Source organism: Podarcis muralis, chromosome 12 (assembly GCF_964188315.1).
Source record: "Podarcis muralis chromosome 12, rPodMur119.hap1.1, whole genome shotgun sequence".
In the NCBI taxonomy this organism is placed as follows: Eukaryota; Metazoa; Chordata; class Lepidosauria; order Squamata; family Lacertidae; genus Podarcis; species Podarcis muralis.
In genome coordinates this window covers 2,236,770-2,261,229 of record NC_135666.1, presented here as the reverse complement: position 1 = coordinate 2,261,229, position 24,460 = coordinate 2,236,770, and the positions used below count along the sequence as shown (strand labels likewise).

The window sequence follows — 24,460 nt, the reverse complement described above, 5'->3', positions numbered from 1 at the left end:
CCAGCTGATTGGGGAGACGAATGTATGCTCCCAGGTATAAGAATGCTTGCTGAACACAGTATAGGGGCCACCAGTCTTTGGAAGATATTCCACTGGCTGCCTCTGTGCAGATCTCAATAAAACTCTTTTCTCTGAAGAAGTTGCTTCCCTGGTGCTTTTGTTCTCGGTCCTGGGCAAGCGGGCAAATAAATCCCCTGTAAGCTAAGGCTTCATTGTCAACCTACGTATACAAGCTGACGTGGTTGGAAGGAGGGAGAGGGTGCCTGGAGGGTATATATACTGCATGTAACTTGTCATTTCTTTGGACTTGCTGTGGACTCACCACGCAAGTGCCTTCTGCTATCCGGAGAGCAGAATAAACTCTTTCTTTGAACCAACTCGGTGTCATTTTGACTTCCTTCCTCCTGTCACGAAGCAACGCAGACCCAATCGGTGAACTCCAATAAGGCTACATTGGAACCACTGGAGATGTTTAGGAAAAGGGCTTCTGTTGGGAAGGGGCTGCCCCATTTGTGCTTCTCCAGGGGCAGGAGAATATCTAGGGCAGGAGAATCCCTGCAGGGCCTCTGAGGTTCCCTTTGCTTCTTCCTCTCTCCCAGGCTCCTCGACTCCTTAGGAAGGATGAAAGAGACGGATCCTGCAAAGCTAGCGAGGATGGAAGGGGGAAGATGGACGGTTGACCTGGTCAGGTTGTCTACCGCATCCCTCCCCACAACCTCTGAGCGTTCCCTCTCAGGGACCTCCGAGAGATCTGGTGAGTTCCAGGAGAGTGGTGATGCAGACGTGGATGGATGGAGCTGGAGAGGTATTGGGGCTTGCTCAGCTTGGGGGTGGGGGGAGACAGGCAGGCAGATGGAGATGGAGAAGGGGGCCACCTTTTCAGGCTCCTCCACCTGCCTGCCTGAACCTCCACTGTTTGGAGGGAGACCAACAGCGTCTGGGATTCTAACATCCCCACTGTGAACCCTGAATGGAGGGATATCAGCTCTTTCCTCTGTGAATGTTCTTCATCTAGTCATGCCTTTGTAAACATGGACCAGACTTGTCTAAACCTCCCAGGCCTTCTTCAATATTGGCTTCAGAGCTTTTAGGAAAGTTGAAATAACTTCTGTGAGGTCTGTTGTTTTGGCTTCTGTCTGCATTTGACTGACCTCGGAGAGGGAGTGGATTCCAGGATTGAGCCAAACAAAAGCTATCCCAGATTAAGGCCAAGCAATATGTCAGTTAATACCAATCAACAAAGGCAGTGAAAACTATAGTAAGGCCTCACACCTAACTCTCTCCAGTTCTTCCTCTGTCACAAGCATTTATTGACTTTGTTCAATAACGGATGTGAACCATGTCCCCTTCGCTCTGAGTGGGGTTTGGGTCCAGGACAGCGATGCAGAGTTTGCATGACTTACACTAACATGGCAGTGCATTGCTGGGGGAGGGGTCAGGATTTGATGCTTCTGTGTGATCTGCGCCCCTGTCACAGTATGCTGGCAGTGTGGCCCCACCGGTTTCAAGAGAGTCAGGTGCCCCGCAGGCATGCAGAAATGCTGGGGGGGTCAAAGATACCACACATCGTCAATGACATTAAGTTAGACTCCAAGGATGTCTGCTTGAGGCTGAAACAGAGCACTCTCAAGTCTCGCGGGGGGGGGGAGGACTTTGTTCAATAATCTGGAGCGCCATTTCTTTCCGAGGCTCTAATTAGCGTCTATTTTCATTGCAGATGGTGAAGAATTGGAAGAGAAGAACAAGGGGGACCAGAACAGAATCCACATAGCAGAGAAGTCATATAAATATTCAGAGTGTGGAGAGAACATTCGTCAGAGCTCCCAGTCCACCTCCCATCAAAGAAAGAGCTTCGTTAGGAGGGATAGCTTCACTTCACATGAAAGAACAAATAGTAGGGAGAAATTGTATCAGTGCAGAGAATGTGGAAAGAGTTTCACTCGGAAGGGCAGTTTTGCTTCCCATCATAGAATTCATACAGGAGAGAAACCCTATAACTGCATGGAATGTGGAAAGAGCTTTAGTTACAGCCACCATCTCACTTCCCATCAAAGAATTCATACAGGGGAGAAACCCTATCATTGCTTGCAGTGTGGGAAGAGCTTCAATCGGAAGCATCATCTCACTTCCCATCAAAGAATTCATACGGGGGAGAAACCCTATCACTGCTTCGAATGTGGAACGAGCTTCAGAAAAAGTTCCCATCTCAGTTCTCATCAAAGAATTCATACAGGGGAGAAACCCTATCAGTGCTTCGAATGTGGAAAGAGCTTCAAGGAGGGGGCAACGCTCTCTTCCCATCAAAGAATTCATACTGGAGACAGACCTTATAAGTGCACAGAATGTGCAAAAAGCTTCAGCCAGAAGGGTAGTCTCACTTCACATCAAAGGATTCATACAGGGGAGAAAACATATCAGTGTTTGGAATGTGGAAAGAGCTTCCGGACAGAGATTAAGCTCACAAGCCATCAAATAATTCACACAGGGGAGAAACCTTTTCAATGCCATGAGTGTGGAAAGAGCTTTCGTATCCGGCTGAGTCTCACATTCCATCAAAGAATTCATACAGGGGAGAAACCCTATCAGTGCTTAGAATGTGGAAAGAGCTTTAGTCAAAGTGCACATCTCACTTCCCATCAAAGAATTCATACAGGGGAGAAACCCTATCAGTGCTTTGAATGTGGAAAGAGCTTCAGTCTCAGCCATAGTCTCACTTCCCATCAAAGAATTCATACAGGGGAGAAACCCTATCAGTGCTTGGAGTGTGGGAAGAGCTTCAGGGATAGGTCAAAGCTCTCTTCCCATCAAAGAATTCATACAGGGGAGAAACCTTTTCAATGCCATGAGTGTGAAAAGAGCTTTCGTCACAGTTCCAGTCTCACTTCCCATCAAAGAATTCATAGTGGGAAGAAACCCTATCAGTGCTTGGAATGTGGGATGAGGTTCAATCGGAAGGATAGTCTCACTTCCCATCAAAGAATCCATACAGGGGAGAAACCCTATCAGTGCTTCGAATGTGGAAAGAGCTTCAGTCAGAGCTCCAATCTCACTTCCCATCAAAGAATTCATACAGGGCAGAAACCATATCAGTGCTTGGAATGTGGAAAGAGCTTTCGTCAGAGAGGTGATCTCACTTCCCATCAAAGAATTCATACAAGGGAGAAACCCTTTCAATGCCTGGAATGTGGGAAAAGCTTCAGTCTCCGTCACAGTCTCACTTCACATCAAAGAGTTCATACAGGGGAGAAACCATATCCATGCCTGGAATGTGGAAAGAGCTTCAGAAACAGTGCCAATTTCACAGTCCATCAAAGAATTCATACAGGGGAGAAACCATATCAATGCCTGGAATGTGGGAAGAGCTTCAGTCACAGGAAGACTCTCACTTTGCACCAAATAATTCATACAGGGGAGAAACCATATCAGTGTTTGGAATGTGGAAAGAGCTTCAGTCAAAGTGGAACGCTCTCTCAGCATCAAAAAATTCATACAGGGGAGAAACCCTATCAGTGCTTGGACTGTGGAAAGAGCTTCAATCGGAAGGATGGTCTCACTTCCCATCAAAGAATTCATGCAGAGGGAAGACCAAAAAATAAAAGTAATAAAGCAAAAATTATTAAACAACCCGTACAAAATACAGTTGAATGGGAAAGAGAAAGGGACGGGGGAGAATAACTAAAAATACCCTTTATCACATTTGTATCATATAACAATAGAACAGGAAACACCAAAGATCTGTTCAAGAAAATTGGAAATATGAAAGGAACATTTCATGGAAAAATTACCATAATAAAGGACATAAGTCGTCCGGAGTTACAGTGAGGGAGGGGGGTGAGTATTTGACCCCCTGCTAAATTTGCCTGTTTGCCCTCTGATGAAGAAATAAGCCATCCTTAATTTTAATGGTATGTTTATTTGTATCTGTGAGAGACAGAATAACAACAAGAAAAACCCCAGAAACCCAGAAGACAAAAGTCAGAGATTGATGTGCATTATAATGAGTGAAATAAGTATTTGATCCATTTGCAAAAGATGACTTAGTATGTGGTGGCAAAACCCTTGTTGGCAATTACAGAGGTCAGACGTTTCTTGTAGGTAGCCACCAGGTTTGCACACGTCTCAGGAGGTATTTTGTCTCACTCCTCTTTGCAGATCCTCTCCAAGTCAGTAAGATTTCAAGGCTGATGTGTAGCTACTCAAACCTTCTGCTCCCTTCACAGATTTTTGATGGGATTAAGGTCTGGAGACTGGCTAGGCTACTCCAGGACCTTAATGTGCTGCTTCTTGAGCCATTCCTTTGTTGCCTTGGCCGTGTGTTTTGGGTAATTTTCATGCTGGAATACCTATTCTCGACCCATTTTCAATGCCCTGGTATGATTGATTGCTTCTGTCAACAGGTGTCTTTTGTACAGGTACTGTAACAACCTGGGATAAGAGGTAAGACCTCTGCCTTACAGCAGGTGCTTCTAATCTCAGTTTATTACATACAGTGAGGATACCAGGTAGATTTGGCATCTGGCTGGTTGATAGGGGATTAAATACTTATTTCACTCATTATAATGCACATCAATCTCTGACTTTTGTCTTCTGGGTTTCTGGGGCTTTTCCTGTTGTTATTTTGTCTCTCACATCTACAATAAACCTAACGTTAAAATTATGGACTGGTCATTTCTTCGTCAGAGGGCAGCGATGGATAATTTTGGGAATATACGCTCCCAATGAGAGGACACCTGAACTTTATAAAGGGGGGATATAAACTTTCTTCGTCAGAGGGCAGCGATGGATAATTTTGGGAATATACGCTCCCAATGAGAGGACACCTGAACTTTATAAAGGGGGGATATAAACTTTATAGGGAATATAATGTTAATGGGAGATCTAAATGGGGCCGTTTCATTAGGTTAGGACAGGATAATATGGAAATTGGGACACAAAAGGAGGGGGAAATGCCTAATTCCTTTTTGTACATGACAACAAATTAGTGGACTTATGGAGACAAACATCCATTAGACAGGGAATATACATTTTATTATAATGCTTAAAACGCAACAAGTAGAAGAGATGCGGTGTGGGCAACAAAAGAATTGGCTCTTTTGTTGGAAAGTGGAAATACAACTGAGAACAATCTTAAGACCACTATTCAGTATTAGTTATATGTCAAAGGGAACAATTAACACAGAGAAGATGGAGACTAAATGAAGCTTCCGGGTGTGGGCTAAGCTCACTAGCCATCAAAGAATTCATACAGGGGAGAAATCTTTTCAATGCCATGAGCATAAAAAGAACTTTTGTCACAGTTCGTCTCACTTCCCATCAAAGAACTCATACAGGTCAGAAACCGTATCAGTGCTTTGAATGTATTTTCTAGTTTCTACCCTCAAGACTTTTGCCATGACATTTTACCCCTCTGCCAGAAGAGCATCTTTAACTCCCTAGTTTCTGTGGCAACACTTTTTGGGATGTGGTTCTTTGCAGGCACAATTGTATTCCATAAAGGCCTATCTTTCCACTTGGACACTTACACAAGATTTACCCACCCGGGAAGAATGACAGATGAAGTTGATAGACTATATGGAATTGGCAGAAATGACTGGCAGAATCCGAGACCAGGGAGAAGAGTCGGTGGAAGAAGATTGGGAAAAGTTTAAAGACTATTTACAGAAATATTGTAAAATTAATGAATGTTAGAAAAATGTTGGAATGAAGTAATACAGCTTTAGTAGAAATATTATAAGGAATTAAGTATAGATAGGTTAATAGAGTATTAAAGGAAAAAAATAAGGTTAGAATGAGTTAAGATAATTATAGGATTGAAAACAGAGGAGGATGGAAAGGAATTGCTGAAATAACTAACAGAAGTGGAATACAAAAAGGGAGGTGTGAGGAGGTCGTGGAAATAAGTGAATGAAAGATGGGATAACGAAATTGGTTGACTTATTTTATTGTCTTAATCTTGTTTTGTTAATTTGATGTGTTGTATTGTATTGTTTTCTTTGTTTTTTTCTTTGTTTTTCTTAGTGTTTTTGGAAAAATAATAAATATTATTAAAAAAGAAAACAAGATGTATTGATGATTCTGTGCAATGTATTGATGATCCCCCCTCCCGCCGCAAAAGGCAATCAGGCCGTGTTTGCGGCCTAGCCGGACCCACGATGTCCTCCCGGGTCAGCAGGGGTCCCGGGCCGGCGGTAAGCAATGCCTCCCCCGCCGCCGCAAAAGGCGAGCAGGCCGCACTAGAAGCCCCGCTGGGGCTCAGGCCAGCGGCCAGTGGCAGAGCAGTCAAGCTCCCTCCCACGCTGCGGACAAAAAGCCGAAAAGGCCGCAACGTGCCCAACCGAGCACGCCAAAAATGCGGCCTAGCCTGGCGGAGGGGCCAAATCTCTCCCCCGCCCCCCATCCAGGCAAAGCAAAGAAGGCCGGCTACTTGCCTCAATCCAGCCGCCTGGACACGCTCCTGATCTTGGAAGGAAGAACAGCAAAAGAGGCTTGAGCAACGGAGTCATCCTCTTTTCTTTTGGCCTTAGGCCCACCCCCGGCCGGCCGTCCATTGTCCTCCCTGGCCAAGGGCAGGTCAAAGGCCGGATCAAGCAGGTAGGTGGCACCCGCCCAGGTGAGCCCCGCTCGGTGCTGCAAACCCCACCCACCTGTGGGGAAGGGAGGGGGGATATTCTGGGATATGGTGGGAAAGTTTTAAAAGTTAATGTCGCCCCATGCTCAGAGTTCATACTGCTATTTGAACCTGTTGCGCAACAATAAAGGCTCTCAGTCTACTGACTGCTGTTTTGCTCCAAATTACTTGGCTGGAATTTCCTTCTTTTACTGACCACATGGACCAGTGGGGGACTTGTACCCCAAGGAGCTGGGCTGCTGAGTAGTCTCTCAACCCAGAGTTTTCTTTCACAGAGGCCATATAAAGGCTGGGGGGGCTGTCTCTTCCTCTGGCCATTGCAGCCCCCAAGAAGGCTTGGAAGAAAGGCAGGAGACCCTCAGCAGACAACAGCCAAGCTTGTTTCTTCTCCAAAATGGCTTCCTCTTTTGAGGCCGCTTGCCTGGCCTCTTCCAATGGAGAGGCCTCCTCTGTTGGGCAAACATGGCGAGGAAAGAGGCCGCCCTGCGGAGGCAAACCATCATGGCAGGAAGGCGGCTGAGGATACTCCGTGAGTGCTGGCACCCAAAGGTGCCACCCTCCTTCAGCCAGGAGGAGAAACCCCAAAAGCGTGGGACCCATGTGGCCCACAGGGGAGCCATGGCATCTCTGGGAGCGGCTGGGGCCTCCAGAAGATACAATATGGTGTTCCTGCCTATTTCAGAAAAGGGTGGGAAATGCCATCTCCTAGCGCTGCTGCCCCTGTGGGCTCCTCCTGGCCATGGGGGGTGGGGTGGGACCCAGCTGACCCCCACACAATGGGGGAAAGAGGAACAGGAAGAGAATGAAGGAGAAATGAAGAAGAAGCTGGGAGGGGGAGCAGCCAAGACTCAGGAGGAAAACTCCCTCAGGAAAGTGGGTGAAGAAAGCGGATTGGCCAGCTGTCTAATGCAGAGGCTTCTGATTGGTCCAGCCCCGCTCTGGGGTGGGAAATGGGGTCAGATGGTTCTGGGAGCCCAGTATAAACTGGTTTTCTGGCTGGAAACACAGGGAAAGGATGGCAGGTGTCCCTCTTGATTTTAATTGGCGTTGGGAGAGTCCCATGGTGAGGGGCTGCCCCCTGAGCAACATGCACCCCTCCCTCTCCCCACCTTCCTGGGCTTCCCCATTCCTGCCTGTGGGGCTTTTATGGGGGGGGGGGGGCTGTTAGACAAAAGCTGTCCAGGGGATCTTTCCCAGAGGGATTCAGATGTCTCTGTGAAAGAAGGAGTCACAGCACTGCATGGGCAAAGACCCCCCCAGCTCATGCTGGAAAGAGGGAGTGCGCATTCCAGTTCACATCACAGAAAATATTATTAGGTTAAAATTTTTAACCTAAGACCGTCCGAATATCCCTCCTCCAGTTCCTATTGGTTAAGAAAATACACTTTACAGGCTTCCCGCAAGGCCTTCTTCATTTTTGCTCCTTAATATGTTCTCCCACCTGTTACATACATTACTTGATCATTCAAATTAGCCATTTCTCCCACAGAGGTGTGTTCTATAATATTCATGAAGCGTTTGAGCATGTGGACTCATTCTTCAGCTACCACCTGCTATTGCTCCTTGTTATCTCAAGTCACCTCTCCACTGTAAATCTGTCCCTCTTTCGAGGCAAACCACCGACTTCTGACACGTTCTTCCCTTAGTTGTAACACCAGCAAGGAAAGGCGCCTCTGAGGGAGTCTTCCCACTTGTCGTCTCCAACATCTGCTTTGTCTCGTCCGTAGTGTCCCCAGCAACTCAGGTTGTCAGGATCAACCATTCCCCGAAGGGACCCTCTTCCTTTGGGTGTCGGTTGAAACCTTTTGCAAGCAGAGGTTGAAACAGAACCTCCGTCTTTGAAGGCAGGCATGGTCGCTTCTTTTCTCCAAGGCCTTCCACCATGAGAGGAACGCAATGGGGTTGTGAGGGGGGCAGAGAGACGAGAGACCCCCCTGCCGCCCCTTTGTCTGAGAGCCCTCCTTTCTGCTCCCCTCACAAGAGGGTCCCCGTTGTGTCTCTGAGGGGCAAGAGAGGAGGAGCCCCTCCCCCCGCTGCTTCCTCCCCTCAGCGGCTCTGAGGGAAACGACTTTTCCCGCCTTTTCCCAACTGCCCGCCTTTCGAAATCTGAGCCTCGCCTCCGTTTTAGGCGCCAAGGAGGCCGGTTCCTGGCAGGCCAGGCTGCAGTGTCCCTGGGCTGCCTCGTTTCTCGGGGGATTTCTTCTAATTCGCCCTCATTCCTCTTCATATCTCTCGCTTTTCAAGCTTCTCTCTCTCTAGAAAGGCTGTCTAAACAACCCCTTCGCCACTGCCTGCATCCCTCCCAGCATTTAAAAGTCCGACTTCTTTTCATTTGCTGCGTATAATCCTAACACCAGGACTTTTATTCCTTCCTGGCAATGTCTTTTTTCGATTTATCTGAAGGTATAAATTACTGGCCTCAAGCTTTACTGATTGACCATTTTCCATGGGTCCTTTTTACGTGGGTCTCCTGCAAGCTTATTCAATCTCATTCCTGCTTTCTTAATACATGTGTTATCTTATGCCTTTCGGAGTTCATATTTAGTCCATCACATTCCAGGTTAGAAATTTATAAGCCATATTTTAGAAACCCGCGTCTTTCTTTTCGCAAAGAAAACAACACAAGTCCAGCCCCAATAATTCTGACTTGCTCTTCTTCAGGAGATTCCACCTGTGCAGGATCTGCCAGCTCCTTCTAATTCTTCCTCCAGAACTCTTCCGCTTTCAGAATAACTGTCAACTTTTCCCTTTTCTTGCGAGGAATCCTATTCGGAATAAGGGAATTTCCCTTAAAAAAGGGCAACGTCGGCAGCCATGTTCAGAATCTACACACACTTTTCTTTCTTGGCTTTCCAAGTGAAGCAGATCCCTTCAGGAAACTCCCAGCAAAAGGGTCCCTATTGCATCACCTGCAGTTACACGCAGGGGTTTGTGAACCCTTGTATGTGTGAATGCACTTATCCCTGTGCATTTATAAGAGCACAGCATTAATTTCGTGAGATCCGCACACTGATCCCATCACTTTTGGAAGCACTGCTGTGCAGCCCCACCCGAGGCATGCTTACTCAGAAGTAAGTCCTACTCTCCCATGCAGGCAGGCATGGTCATTTCTTTTCTCTTCCACATCTGTCTTGAGTCTCCCCCACCCAAAGGATCGCATGGGCATTTCATTCCTTGCATGGGACACTTTCTCCACTATTTTTCCTGGGATAGAAAGCGGCTGCAGAAGCAGGAAAATCCGCTTCGCGGAGGGAACAGATCATTTTCGGGGGGGGGGGGTGTTGGGTTGAAATAAACGACAGACGAATGGCAAGTGTCATATGGGAGGCATCTGCCGAGCAGGTCTCGGTGAGTCCCTTTTATTTAATATTACAGCATTACCAGATATGTGCTTGTTGCTGATCGGTTAACACAAATACAATGCAAAGGTTGAATATAGTTGAATATAGGCATTAATCATCAATAGATTAAAGGTTGGGAAACGGAACACATGGTTAGACAGGTACGAAATCCTCCTTGTTAAACTATTACTAGTGGTTGATAATACAATTACTAATGATTGATATTGCATGACTTGAAAAGGCATAACAATCGCATTCCGTAGATGTGGTCAATAATGCGTTAAGAACAGGTCAGGGCACAGTGTTTCATGAACTCAATGTGAACTGAACATTCCCAGACTCATGTGCAAAGGCAGAATTTCCCATGGGGGGGGATCTCCTGTCTGGTAAGCCACTCACTGAGCTGGGGGGTTTCCCCCCGGGGGTGTCTTGATGGAGCCATCTCTGAGCCCAAGGCACCTCCTGCCACTGCGCAGACCTGCATTCCTTGCAGGCCCCTCCCCCCTCTTCCTGTTTTTGTTGTTGTTGTTTAGTCATGTCCGACTCTTCATGACCCCATGGACCAGAGCACACCAGGCACCCCTGTCCTCCACTACCTCCCGCAGTTTGGTCAAAGTCATGCTGGTAGCTTCGAGAAACAGGTATTTTCCTGTTTTAGATAATTTTTAAACCTTTATTATACCAAAATTTTAAAAATACATACAATATAAAACATTACATTCAAACATTATAGATTATGAATACACAAAAAGTATAAATGAAAGAAAAGAGAGAGAAAAAGTAGAAGAATAGAAAATGATGTTATTTACGATAAAGAAAAGCCTTCCGACTATACTCATTGTACTATTTTGAACTTAAATTTTTTACAGTTTCCTAAATCTTCGCCCCCCCCACACCTCACATTCTCCTTTTTGGTTCTAGTTTTCTCCAATATTTCCTTATATTAAAGGACTCATTCGATATACTGTTGTTACCTGCTCTGAGCCCGGCTTCGGCTGGGGTGGGCAGGATATAAATAAAATATTATTATTATCTGCCATAAAGCTTTTGTTATCACAGTAATCTTTAAGATATTCTTTGATTACTTTCCATTCTTTATTACCATCTTGTATTGTATTTCCTCTTACTGCTCTGGTTATCCTTGCTGCTAATAATAATAATAATAATAATAATAATTTATTATTTATATCCTGCCCATCTGCCTGGGTTTCCCCAGCCACTCTGGGCGGCTTCCAACAAAACACTAAAATACAGTAACCTATTAAACATTAAAAGCTTCTCTAAAGAGGGCTGCCTTCAGATGTCTTCTAAAAGTTTGGTAGTTATTTTTCTCTTTGACATCTGGTGGGAGGGTGTTCCACAGGGCGGGTGCCACTACCAAGAAGGCCCTCTGCCTGGTTCCCTGTAACTTAGCTTCTCGCAGTGAGAGAACCACCAGAAGGCCCTTAGAGCTGGACCTCAGTGTCCGGGCAGAATGATGGAGGTAGAGATGCTCCTTCAGGTATCCTGGGCTGAGACTGTTTAGGGCTTTAAAGGTCAGCACCAACACTTTGAATTGTGCTCAGAAACGTACTTGGAGCCAGTATAGGTCTTTCAAGACCGGTGTTATATGGTCTCGGCAGCCGCTCCCAGTCACCAGTCTAGCTGCTGCACTGTGGATTAGTTGTAGTTTCCAGGTCACCTTCAAAGGTAGCCCCACATAGAGCGCATTGCAGTAGTCCACGCGAGAGATAACCAGAGCATGCACCACTCTGGCGAGACAGTCTGCGGGCAGGGAGGGTCTCATCCTGCGTACCAGATGGAGCTGGTAAACAGCTGCCCTGGGCACAGAATTGACCTGCGCCTCCATGGACAGCTGTGAGTCCAAAATGACTCCCAGGCTGCGCAGCTGGTCCTTCAGGGGCACAGTTACCCCATTCAGGATCAGGGAGTCCTCCACACCCACCTGCCTCCTGTCCCCCCAAAACAGTACTTCTGTCTTGTCAGGATTCAACCTCAATCTGTTAGCCGCCAGCCATCCTCCAACCACCTCCAGGCATTCACACAGGAACTTCACCGCCTTCACTGCTTCCAATTTGAAAGAGAGGTAGAGCTGGGTATCATCCGCTTACTGATGAACACCCAGCCCAAACCCCCTGATGATCTCTCCTAGTGGATGCATGTAGATGTTGAAAAGCATGGGGGAGAGGACCGAACCCTGAGGTATCCCACAAGTGAGAGCCCAGGGGTCTGAACACTCACCCCCCAACACCACTTTCTGAACTGTAAGTATGCTGGCAATTTGGTTTGCCATTTGAGTTTTGAGGGGATGGTTTCGCTTTTCCAACTTTTCGCAATTAGAATCCTGGCAGCAGTTGTGGCATAGATAAATAATGGTCTATTTGACTTATTGATTTCCGTTGTCATGATTCCTAACAAAAAAGTCTCCGGTCTCTTGGAACGTGTGAATACTGGAAAACTGTCCTCCTTGTGAGATATTATTTGTGGAGACAAAGGACTAAGACTTCAGTATAAGGATAACCCTTTTATTCAGCGCGTTTGCAAAGGCGGACTCCTCGTACCCGTGGATACGAAGAGCCCCGATCAAGTTTCAGTACAATAGTTTTATCCCTTACTGCCGCCCCTCTTTTGGAGGCTTGGCTTACAATCTACCTATCAAAGTTCAACACATTTCTAATACATTGTCCAATCTACTCCATCCATGTTACTCAAAGCCAAATATGGGCATCACCTTTGGCTTGTCTCAGTTTGCGCATGTAACTGTGTTATCTCGCGTACATGTCTGGCTCTCAAGGCTGAGTTTGAGGCACATAATATCTGTATTGTTCTTTTGTTTCCCAATCTCACAGTTTCCCCCTCTCACAATCCCCCCTTTCTTCTTTATACCTTGCCTCAAACTCACGTAATAGCTCCCAATATTCCCTTCCTTCTTCGTCCGTAGGTACTGGTGTGTATCTTATGGCCATTAACTGGGTAGTTACATGTCGCTGGGCCAACAGGGAGAGAGAGTTGTTAATGGCCCGGACAAAGATAGGTAATACGCATGGAATTCCTTGTAATTTTGTTCCCTGTTTTTGTGACGTGAATACATTCTGTACATTGTAGCGTTTCCGCGGAGCCCCGGACTACACCAGCTGTTAAGAGGCTTAACAGAAGTCCCCTCAGCCAACTCGTTTTCATATTACTTGTCTTCCAACTCTCTGAGGGCCTGAACCACTGTGGGGGTCTGAACTAAACTACAATATATAGTTGCCCCTCCCGGTGCAATTGTACAATATTGGAGTATTATGTCCTTTATGCACACGAGATTGCACTCTTCCGTGCAGTGGACGCAGCAGACACACCCTTCACAATGGGCACAGCAACAGCATTCGAAAAGACACTTGCAAGTGCAGAATAAACACATTGGAGCTCTAATTATTGTCTTACAGTCCTTCCCTGGTTCCCTGGTTCCCTGATTTTGTGATTTTTATTTTTAGTGGATCGTCTAGGCTCGGTATGGCCGTCCAACGTTCAGGCGGGGCCCTCTTCACGCGGTGGTAGTGGGTCCATCCATACTCACGAGTCCGTACTGCTGATTCAGTGATAAGCAGGACCCGAAATGGACCATCCCAACCCGGGCTGAGCTTTTCCGCCTTCCACGTCTTAATCAGGACCAGGTCGCCAGGCTGAAAACTGTGTTGCTGCTCCAGTAGCGGAGGGCGTTGGGCAAGGACACCGCGTCTATGAAGAGACAACAAAGACTGGGAGAGTGACTGCAAATACTTTCTAATGAACAAGTCTTTAAACTCCACCATCGGTTGACCTAGTTGCGCCAAATACGGTCTCCCCATCATCAACTCAAATGGGGATACCCCTAAGTCCTTTCTGGGGGCTATACGCATCCTCAGTAAAGCCAAAGGAAGGTTTTTTGTCCATGGTAACCCATTTTCCAAGTATAATTTAGTTAAATGTTTTTTTATTTCTGCATTTGCCCTTTCCACCTTCCCGCTACTCTCCGGATGCCACGGCGTGTGAAGGTCCCATTTGATTCCTAGGGCTGCCATTACTTCCTGTAGAACCTTTTGTGTGAAATGGGTGCCGCGGTCTGAGTCTATGGCTTCGATTATACCAAACCGGGGGACTATATGTTCTAGAATGGTCTTGACTACTACCTGTGCTGTTGCTTTTCGACTGGGGAAGGCCTCCACCCACCCCGTAAGATGATCTTTGAATACCAGAAGATGTTTATAACCTCCCTTCTCTGGTAGTTCTGTGAAATCCACTTGTATTCTTTGGTATGGCCATACTGCTAGAGGTCTTCCCCCTTTTTCTGTTTTCTTTGCTTTAGCCTTATTTACCTTGTGACAGATTATGCATTTCCAGGCTATGGAGTGGGCCATGGGCCACATATCTTTACTCCAATACAATGATTTCACCATGTTAACCATAGCCTCTGTCCCGAAATGTCCACTCTCATGTATCTTCTCTAGAATCCCCATCATTACAGTCTTTGGCAGTACTATTTGTCCCTCTGGGGTCCTCCATCCCTTATCCTTCTTTTCCCATCCTTCTCTTGTTATATATTCTATCTCTTGAGAGGTGAAAGTTAAATTCTCTGTGTCAGCCGTAGTCAGAATGGGCACCCTCAAGGTACATTGCTGTATCGTTGCTTCATTTGGCACGCCCTTAGCGGCTTCTTTTGCCCTCAAATCAGCCCACCTATTTCCAGCTTCCTCAGGGGTGGTACCCCTGGTGTGAGCGGGAATATGTACCACTGCAACCTTTTCTGGTCCAGTAAGGGCATCCAACAGCCTTTCCAACAAGACCATGTGTTCTATCTGTTTCCCATCTGCCTTAATGAACCCTCGGTCTCGCCAGGTCCTTCCGAAAGTATGCACTACTCCCCATGCATAACGGGAATCGGTCCATATGGTTACCTCCAGACCCCTAGCTAACTCGAGGGCCCAGGTCAAGGCCATGATTTCACTTTTCTGGGCCGACCAATTCGCCGGCAAGGCCCCACTTTCGATCACCTCCCCATCCTCCTTGACTACAGCATATCCTGACTTCCTTTTTCCTTCCTCAACATAACTAGACCCATCTATGTACCATCTCTCTCCCATTGTTAAAGGGGTTTCAAATAAATCTTCTCAGACCTTTGCCATTAATTGTATAATACCCAAACAATCGTGTTCATCCGGTTCCCATTCTTTCCTTTCTCCTATCAGGAATTCTGCCGGATTTAGATTCCGATCAGTTCCCAGCGTGATATCAGGGCTTGTTCTTAGCACTGTTTCATAGTGCGTTAAGCGGCCATCCGTCATCCAGGTGGAGGCTGCCCCAGTCAGCACCGTGGATATTTGATGTGGACTATGAACAATTAGGGCTCCTCCAAAAGTTAGCTTTCTGCTTTCAACTACCAGTTCAGCCGCTGCTGCCACCACCTGGATACACGTGGGCCATGCGCGCACTACTGGCTCCAGGGTTTTGCTGAGATAGGCTACTGGCTGATACCGCCCCCCTCTCTTTTGAGCTAAAACTCCGACAGCAGTCTGGGAGCTGATAGTTACATATAAGTGAAACGGCTGTTGGAGGTTCGGTAATGCTAAGACCGGGGCCCCCATTAATGTTTTCTTTACTTCTTCCCATCTTTGTTCATCATCTGACTCCCATGTTATTTCACCGTCTCCAACCAGTTTTTGGTTTAGAAACCGGACCAACTTGGCAAATTGGTCTATCCACAGTCTACAATATCCCAGGAGTCCCAGCATTCTCCTTACATCTGTTTTGTTCTTAGGGGGTTGTAATTCTAAGATTCCCTTGACTCTTTCTGGATCCAATTTCCTTGTTCCCCCTTCTAGCAAATGTCCCAAATATTTCACCTTCCGCTGTACAAACTGTAGTTTGCCCTTAGACACCTTCACCCCTAACTTACCCAACCAATTCAGCAATTTTATAGAGTCTTGCCTAACCTCTTTCTCCTTATCCCCCATCATCAGCAGGTCGTCCACATATTGCAACAAGCTATTGGGGCCTGTGGTGGTAAACCCCGCTAACTTCTCCCCTAGCGCCTGCCCGAAAAGAAGTGGACTCTCTGTATACCCTTGGGGCAAAACTGTCCACCTGTATTGTTGTTTTCTGCCCGTGTTTACATCTTCCCACTCAAAAGCAAATAGATCTCGGCTTTCAATGTCCAGGGGGCAAGTCCAGAATGCATCCTTTAAATCTATAACAGTGTACCATCGGGTAGTGGGCGGAATGCGACTAAGGAGAGTATATGGGTCCGGTACTACCGGGAAACGGGGGACCACTATCCGATTTATGTTTCTTAGGTCCTCAACCATTCTATATGTCCCGTCTCTCTTTTGCACCGCTAAGATAGGAGAGTTAAAAGGTGACATGGTAGGTTCTAATAGTCCCTGCCTTATTAATTCATTTACCACCGGCTGTAGTCCTATTCTTCCTTTTCTGGTCATTGGGTATTGGGGGGTCCATGACTGGGTGATCCCTGGCTTTACTGTGACCTTAATGGGGGCTATGTCCAGTTTCCCTACCATCTTCCCATCTGCCCACACCGTCGGGTCTATTTGTTCTTCATCCTCTATCTGCAGAGGGTACATGGGAGTTCCTAAGTCCAAATCCAATAACTGAAATCCCAATTCTACCATCAAATCTCTCCCTAACAAATTTATTCCTGACTCAGGAATAAATAATAGTGATCCCTTAGCCATCCGGTCTCCTCTTCTTATTGTGGTTTCTTCTAATTGCACCACTTCCTTTGGCCTCCCGCTTACCCCTACTACTTTCAAACTTGACATTGTTTTATGTACCCCTGGAACGGGCACGCATATGGAGGACCGGGTTGCTCCTGAATCTATCAAGAAAACCACTGATTTCTGAGAGGGCCCCACACGCAAGTTCACCAGTGGCTCATTCCGGACCCCATGGAGTGAGCCGGAGGTTCCCTATTCATCGTATAGGCTGAACAACTCTGTTGTGCCAGTTTCTTCCTCTCTTTCTGTCTGCCTTGGCCTCTGACTTCCCTGTCTCTGCTCATTTCTTTCCAGTATCTGATCTCGTGGGGTCCGACATTCTCGGGCAAAGTGACCAGGTTTGTTACATCGATAACAAACGACACTGGAACCTGGTGTGTAACCCCCTCTCCCTCGCCCTCTTCCCCGATATGGTGCTCCCCCACGCCCCCTCGTGGCCTCGGTTTCCTGTTGCTTCTGAATTTCCCAAGTTTTCTGTAAAGTAGCCGCCATCATCTGGCATTTCTGCTTACTTTTTACTGCCTCCCTGTTAACATAAACCTGCTGCGCTGTTTTTACTAAGTCTATGATGGCGGCATCTTGCCAGTCCATTTTCTGCAATTTCTTCTGAATATCAGGCCATGCCTTGGTTACGAATTGCATTCTCAGCAGATTATCAAACGCCAGCGAGTCTGGTGCCACCCCTGAATATTTAGTCAAATGGTCCCTAATTCTTTGTATGAAGTCGCCCGGCGATTCCTCTTTCATTTGACTGACTTCAAAAGCTTTGGTGAGATTAGTGCTTTGAGGTACAGCCCGTTTGATTCCTTCCAAGATCATCTCCTTTAAATCCATCAAGTGAGTACGATGATCTACATTATTTATGTCCCAATTCGGGTCCCCTATAGGAAATTTGGTTTCCGGTGGTACCGGTAGAGCCGGGCCCTGCCCCCCCAGGTTTACTGCCACCCGTTGTGCCTCCTTAACTTCCCAATATTGCATTGCTGCCCTCCTAATCATTGCTTTTTCCTCTGGGGTAAACAGATGTCGCAAGATATACATCAACTCAGTGTATGTATATATGTGCGGTCCCATCCACATTTGAAGGAGGTTTGCGACCTCTTGACTGTTCTCATGTAATTTGGGCAGCGTCTGTTTTAACTCTCTCAGTTCTGATGGTTTGATGGGACTGACCACATATACCATTACCGGCTGGCCTGCTTGAGTTATTCCTCCAGGGGTCTCTCTGAGGGGAAAAGTGTGGACTGGAAAGTCGCCCAGAACCCCCGCCTGAGAGAATCCCCAACTCTTCTCCTTTCTATACCTTCGGAATGGATCAGACTCCGGAGAACCGCGGGGCGCTCCCCCTGGGAGCGGGAAATTCTGCACATCTCTCACCAGTTGTTGCAGTTCCCTATGTAACGGCTGGTAGGGTGGCGGCGAACAAACCGCCTGCCCCCCTTCCCCGGTGACCTCCCCATCCCGTTGATCAGGAGGAGGAGACTTCTCCCTTTCTGACCGGTCGTTAACCGGGGGACTTGCGACCGCAGAAAGTGCCGGCGGGGTTGGTGGCTGTTGCACGGCCGCGGGAGGGGCAGAGGGGACAGGGCGCGTTTCTTCATCTGATTCTTCCTCTTTTTTCCTCAGGGGAAATTGACTAACGGGAGGGGGATCAGGTCCATAAAATCGGGCATGAAACCATACCTCTAAGTATGGTTTCTCTTTTTCCTTTTTATTTAGCATTAAATAATTTCTTAACTGGGTCATCCAATATCTATCTGTCTCCCCCTCGGGATCCCAAGTATATCCGCCCTCCGGTCCTATTGGATACATCGGCCAAATGTTTCTACAAAAATTGATCATGGTTACCTTCACCAAACATCTGGTGAACTTCCTTAAATAATCTTCATCCCACTGGATCAGCACCTGGCCCAACGGACTAGTAGGGTCGATTGGGCTTTTCACACTCCCTTCCCTCTGTCTCTTGCTCTGACTCTTGCCCATATCCACAATGTCTCTAATCCGTCCACACACACACACTCACGCGGAATCGCCTGGCCGCTTCCCTCGCGGGAAAGACGGAACCGCAAGCTAATCCTCCCGTCAGGGCAGAACCCTGATCCACACTCACGCGTCCGTATGGAACCTCTCTTCCGCTCAAGAGACGACTCTCTCGCCCCCGCCCCGTACCGCGGTCCACAAGTTTCTCTCGTCTACTCACCCAATACAGTCCAGCGTCACTTCTCGCAACTAGTGAACAGGCGGGCGTCCCCGCTGGGTGCTCACGGTCCCAGACCGCCAAAGAACTGAAATTTTCCCTACTTCCTTATATTGAGTCCTGTCTTTAGCCCTCGTGAGCTGTCGCGGGCAGATCTAGGTCCAGGCTACTCCGAATAACGGAGCGGCGCCGGCCCGGAATCCGAGTTCCCCCCGCGCAACCCGTCGAGGGCCCCACGTTTGGGCGCCAAGATTTGTGAGATATTATTTGTGGAGACAAAGGACTAAGACTTCAGTATAAGGATAACCCTTTTATTCAGCGTGTTTGCAAAGGCGGACTCCTCGTACCCGTGGATACGAAGAGCCCCGATCAAGTTTCAGTACAATAGTTTTATCCCTTACTGCCGCCCCTCTTTTGGAGGCTTGGCTTACAATCTACCTATCAAAGTTCAACACATTTCTAATACATTGTCCAATCTACTCCATCCATGTTACTCAAAGCCAAATATGGGCATCACCTTTGGCTTGTCTCAGTTTGCGCATGTAACTGTGTTATCTCGCGTACATGTCTGGCTCTCAAGGCTGAGTTTGAGGCACATAATATCTGTATTGTTCTTTTGTTTCCCAATCTCACAGTTTCCCCCTCTCACATCCTCCTATGTGTGTCCTCCTTCATTCAAAATAAAGGAATCTTAATATAAAACATACAAATATAGATGAAAAGGAAACTCTCATCTCCCTTTCTGAAAATTATCTGTAGCAACAATTATTCAGAATTTGAGCTCCAGAATAAACCCAGCTGTTGCTGCTGCCATTGTGAGTGCTGGAGAAGGCTGCTCCCTCCTGCAGGCCAATTCCACCAGGCCTAGGGGGCGGGGCCCACACTCACCATCGCCACAGCTTTAAGGACACTGGTGCTGCTGCAGCAAATGTCAAAACTGTTTTTACATATTTTAAAATGTTTTGAAAGTGTTTTTACTTTGTTGTACCACTGTGAACGGTGGTTTTTATTTATGTATTTTTATTTTGTTTTGTTTTGGGGTGGGATAAATGTTGAGTGGGGTGGGGATTAGTTTTATTTTAGTATAATTGTTTTTGTTTTATTTTGCGTTACTATTTTGTAAATGGCGGCTAGTATGAGGCTTGGGGTTTCTACCGTGAAGGGGCGAGGGAGGTATGGCGGTGGGGGCAAATGTCATAGGCGAAGGGGATCGAGATACAGATATGCTCGTACCCCTTCCAATCTGCGCCCCATCCCGAGGGATGAGGGTAGGATGAGCAAGGATTACTCACCTCCGTCACTGGTGCTGTGCAATGCCAGGTCTATAGGCAACAAAACCGCCACCCTGCGAGACTTCTTTACCTCACAGGGGGTCGACCTGGCTTGTGTGACGGAGACCTGGGTGCGCGAAGGAGAAACAGTTACCTTACGAGAGATGGCACCCCCGGGTTTCTCCGTCCTCCACCAGTCGCGGACTGTGGGCCGGGGGGAGGGGTGGCATTATTAATCCGGGAAGATTGTTCTTTCAGGGCTCTACCATCGCCATCGATCCCCGGCATTGAATGTGTTGGCCTAGTGTGGGGCTCCGAGGAGAGCTTGGCTGTCTGGCTGGTGTACCGGCCACCTAGCGCTCCAGCAGCCACCCTGTCAGGCCTACTGGAAGCTGTGGCCGGCTGGGCCTTGGAGTTCCCTAACCTATTGGTGTTGGGGGACTTCAACATCCATGCTGATGCCACCCCCTCCTCACAAGCTCTGGACCTGGTGTCTTCCATGGCGACACTAGGGCTCTCCCAGTTTGTTTCGGGCCCCACACATCAAGCAGGCCACACGCTGGATCTGATCTTTGGCGTAGGTATAGATGTGATCATGTCTCCTTCAATGAAGGTGCCATGGTCTGATCACTACGCTCTGAAAGCCAGGATTGACTTTCCACCCCCACCCTGCTTAGGTGGCGAGCCGATTTGGGCTCGCCCGCAGAGGCTGATGGACCCTGATAGATTCCGCCAAGCCTTGCGGGACCTTGCTCCCCCTGGCGACTCATTGACTGAGCTTGTTGAGGGCTGGAATACCCAGCTCCTGGCAGCCATCGATGAGATCGCACCTAAGCGCTCTCTGCGACCCCGCAGAAACCGGGCTCCCTGGTTTACCGAGGAGCTCTGGAAAATGAAGTGGGACCTCAGACGGCTAGAGCAAGTATGGCGTGGTGCCCATGATGGAGCCTCAAGAACATCTTATAGGGTTTTTATGAAAACCTACAAGATGGCAGTGAAGGCCACTAAGAAGTCTTACTTCTCGGCTTCCATTGCATCTGCTAGCTCTCGCCCGGCGCAATTATTTAGTATAATTAGGCCTTTAATGTCCCTGGACGGACAGCCAAATTTAAATAACAATTTGACACACAGCTGTGAGGCATTTGCGAGCTTTTTTGCGGAGAAGGTCCTGTTGCTCCGCCGTGACCTCGCTGCCAATTTGGATACAATAAAGGAACTGGAGGCCCCTTGACTGTCCTCGGGTCCAGTATTGGACCACTTTGACCGGATATCCCCAGCTGATGTGGACAGACTCCTCCGAGCTGGAAAGCCCACCACCTGTCCTCTTGACCTGTGCCCGTCTTGGCTGATTAGAGCATGTCCAGATGAGGTGCAGGGCCCCCTAGGGGATATCATCAATTTGTCCCTTGGCACCAGGACATTCCCAGGGGAACTGAAGGAGGCAGTGGTGCGCCCGCTCTTTAAGGAAACATCATTAGATCCCTTAGATCTATCCAATTATCGCCCGGTTTCGAATCTTCCGTTCCTGGGTAAGGTGATTGAGAGAGCGGTTGCTGAACAGCTTGGTGGGTTTCTGGATGAAACATCGGCTCTGGATCCATTCTAGTCTGGCTTCCACGCTGGTCATGGGACCGAGATGGCTCTGGCCGCCCTAACAGATGATCTCTGCAGGCAGCTGGATCGAGGCGGGTCAGGGCTGCTGATTCTTCTAGACCTGTCAGCAGCCTTCAACATGGTCGATCACGAATTCTTGGACCACCGCCTTGCCGATGTGGGGATCCAGGGCACAGTCCTTCAATGGCTGCGCTCGTTTCTCTCTGGTCGGGGACAGAGGGTGGCCCTTGGGGGGGAATTGTCATCGGCCCCTCCTTGGTGTGTGGAGTGCCTCAGGGTGCGATACTCTTCCCTGATGCTTTTCATCATCTTTATGTGCCCCCTCGCCCAGCTTGTCCAGAGTTTTGGGCTGGGCTGCCATCAGTATGCTGATGACTCCCAACTCTATCTGTTGATGGATGGCCATCCTAACTCGGCCCCAGACACACTGATCAGATGTTTGAAAGCTGTGGCTGGATGGTTACGTGGGAGCCGGTTGAAGTTAAATCCTTCGAAGACAGAGGTCCTTTGGCTGGGACGGGACAATATGGGACTGGGGGGCCAACTCCCATCTCTTGTGGGGCGCAATTAGTGGCAGCACCGTCCGTTAAGAGTTTGGGTGTAATCTTCGACACCTCCCTCTCCATGGAGGCGCAGATTGCAGCTATAACAAAGGCGGCATTTTTCCATCTCCGCCAAGCTAAGCAGTTGGCTCCTTACCTCTCTCGCCCTGACCTAGCCACTGTGATCCATGCGACGGTCACCTCCAGACTGGATTATTGTAACTCGCTCTACCTGGGGCTGCCCTTGAGACTGACCCAGAAACTCCAGCGGGTGCAGAATGCCGCGGCGAGACTCCTTACGGGGTCTTCGCTGCGAGATCACATTCACCTGGTGCTATACCAGCTGCACTGGCTCCCGGTGGAGTACAGGATCAGGTTTAAGGTGCTGGTTTTAACCTTTAAAGCCCTATACGGCCTAGGACCCTCGTACCTACAGGACCACCTCTCCTGGTATGTCCCACAGAGGAACTTATGGTTTCCAAACAAAAACATCCTGAAGGTCCCAGGCGACAGAGAGGTTAGGCTGGCCTCAACTAGAGCCAGGGCTTTTTCAGCTGTGGCTCCAATCTGGTGGAACGCTCTGTCACGAGAGACTAGGGCCCTGCGGGACTTGACATCTTTCGCAGGGCCTGCAAGACAGAGCTGTTCCACTAGGCCTTTGGTCAGGGCACAGCCTGACTCCCTCTTTTGGCAATCTTCACAGAACTTTAGCCTAATGGTTGCCATCAATTTGATTTGAATTAATTTTATAATGAAATGATTTAAAATGTTGTACTATTTTATTGATGTTAGCCGCCCTGAGCCTGGCTTCAGCTGGGGAGGGCGGGATATAAATAAAATTTATTATTATTATTTATTATTATTATTTAATATCCAGCCTTTTCCCTTCAATTCAGCAAGATGACCTTGAGACAACAAAAGGCAAATATATCCAGCTGCCTCAGCAGAAAAGAACCTTCCGGAAGGAACCAGTATTTTCCAGTATTTTCCGGTTTCTGTCCTCAAGCCTTGAGCCATGACATTTTGTCCCACTGCCAGAAGAGCATCTTTAGCTCCCGAGTTTCTGTGGCAACACTTTTTGGGATGTGGTTCTCTGCAGGAACATTTGTATTTCAACATAAATAGCTCACATAAACACCACGGAAAAGGTGGCCGAAGCCTGAAAGGCGAAAGTATCAGCCTCGAACGCAGGACTCAGGGATGCTTTACTCCGTTTCCGCCATGGAGACTTGGGACCCCTTCTCCTTCGGAAGTGACCTCCAAGGAGGAGGCCAGGGCGGATCAGTCCCTGGAACTTGGAGGCGATTCGTTGACTCATCTGGAAAGATGCTGTCAGAACTGCCTCCAGGTCCCAGCTCACAGAGGACCAACGCTAGCCGGTAGTAATGTACAAAAGTCTTTATTGAAATACAGTTTCCATTTTCAAGCCGCAGCGCGCAGCTCTACGTCTAGAAGGTAGACCGGCGAAGCTCCATCTGAATCTCCACCCCCTGTACACCAGTTTAAGACTCTAACCTTACTCCACCTCTTCCGTCTCTCCTTTCTCCTCTGGGTCCTTCTACCCCCCGGGGTCCCTTCCTTCCTGGACTCTTCTGACGCTGACCCCCCTGACTGCTCTCCCTCCTTTCGGCGGGCTTTAGGACCTGGCTCCCTATCCGGGCTGCCAACTGCGCCGCCCTCTTGTACATTTGAACTTGGCGCGCGCGCCCAGTCTCCGACCTTCCTTTTGACCGTTTCCTCGCTCTCTGATGGAGGCGTGGCCAATCCTGACTCATGTCCTCCCGCTGGCGGTGAGCCGCCTGATCCCAATACCTGGGACTCCTCCCCCCTACTGCACTCTGGTGGAGAAGCTGGTCCTGATTTCCAACTGCTGCTCTCTGAGTCCCCTCTGGCCCCTTCTTCCTGGGGTGTCCCCCTAGGCAACCCCCTTGCTCTGACCATGGGAGCCCCTTTCTGTGAATCCTCCGATTCGCTGGAGAGACTCAGAGACCTCGGACCGCTGTCATCGCTAACATTTCCTTCGGATTCCTCCCCCTCGCTCTCTATTTCCTCCCTTTCCTGTGCCTCTGCTCCTGAGCCCCTGACAGATGCTGTATAATTTTCCTTTCCCCA

At 48.2% G+C, this 24,460-nt stretch overlaps 1 protein-coding gene across 1 annotated transcript in view; it reads left to right on the top strand.

Annotated features, from left to right (window-relative positions):
• The window catches only part of LOC144324932 (uncharacterized), a 60,606-nt gene extending 54,580 nt beyond the window's left edge, over positions 1-6,026 (top strand). The window contains exons 6-7 of the mRNA XM_077916265.1: positions 600-805; positions 1,718-6,026. Coding sequence (XP_077772391.1) covers positions 600-805; positions 1,718-3,675 — 2,164 coding nt within the window. The 3' untranslated portion in view covers positions 3,676-6,026. The remainder of the gene's footprint in view (positions 1-599; positions 806-1,717) is intronic.
• Positions 6,027-24,460: the final 18,434 nt, after the last annotated feature.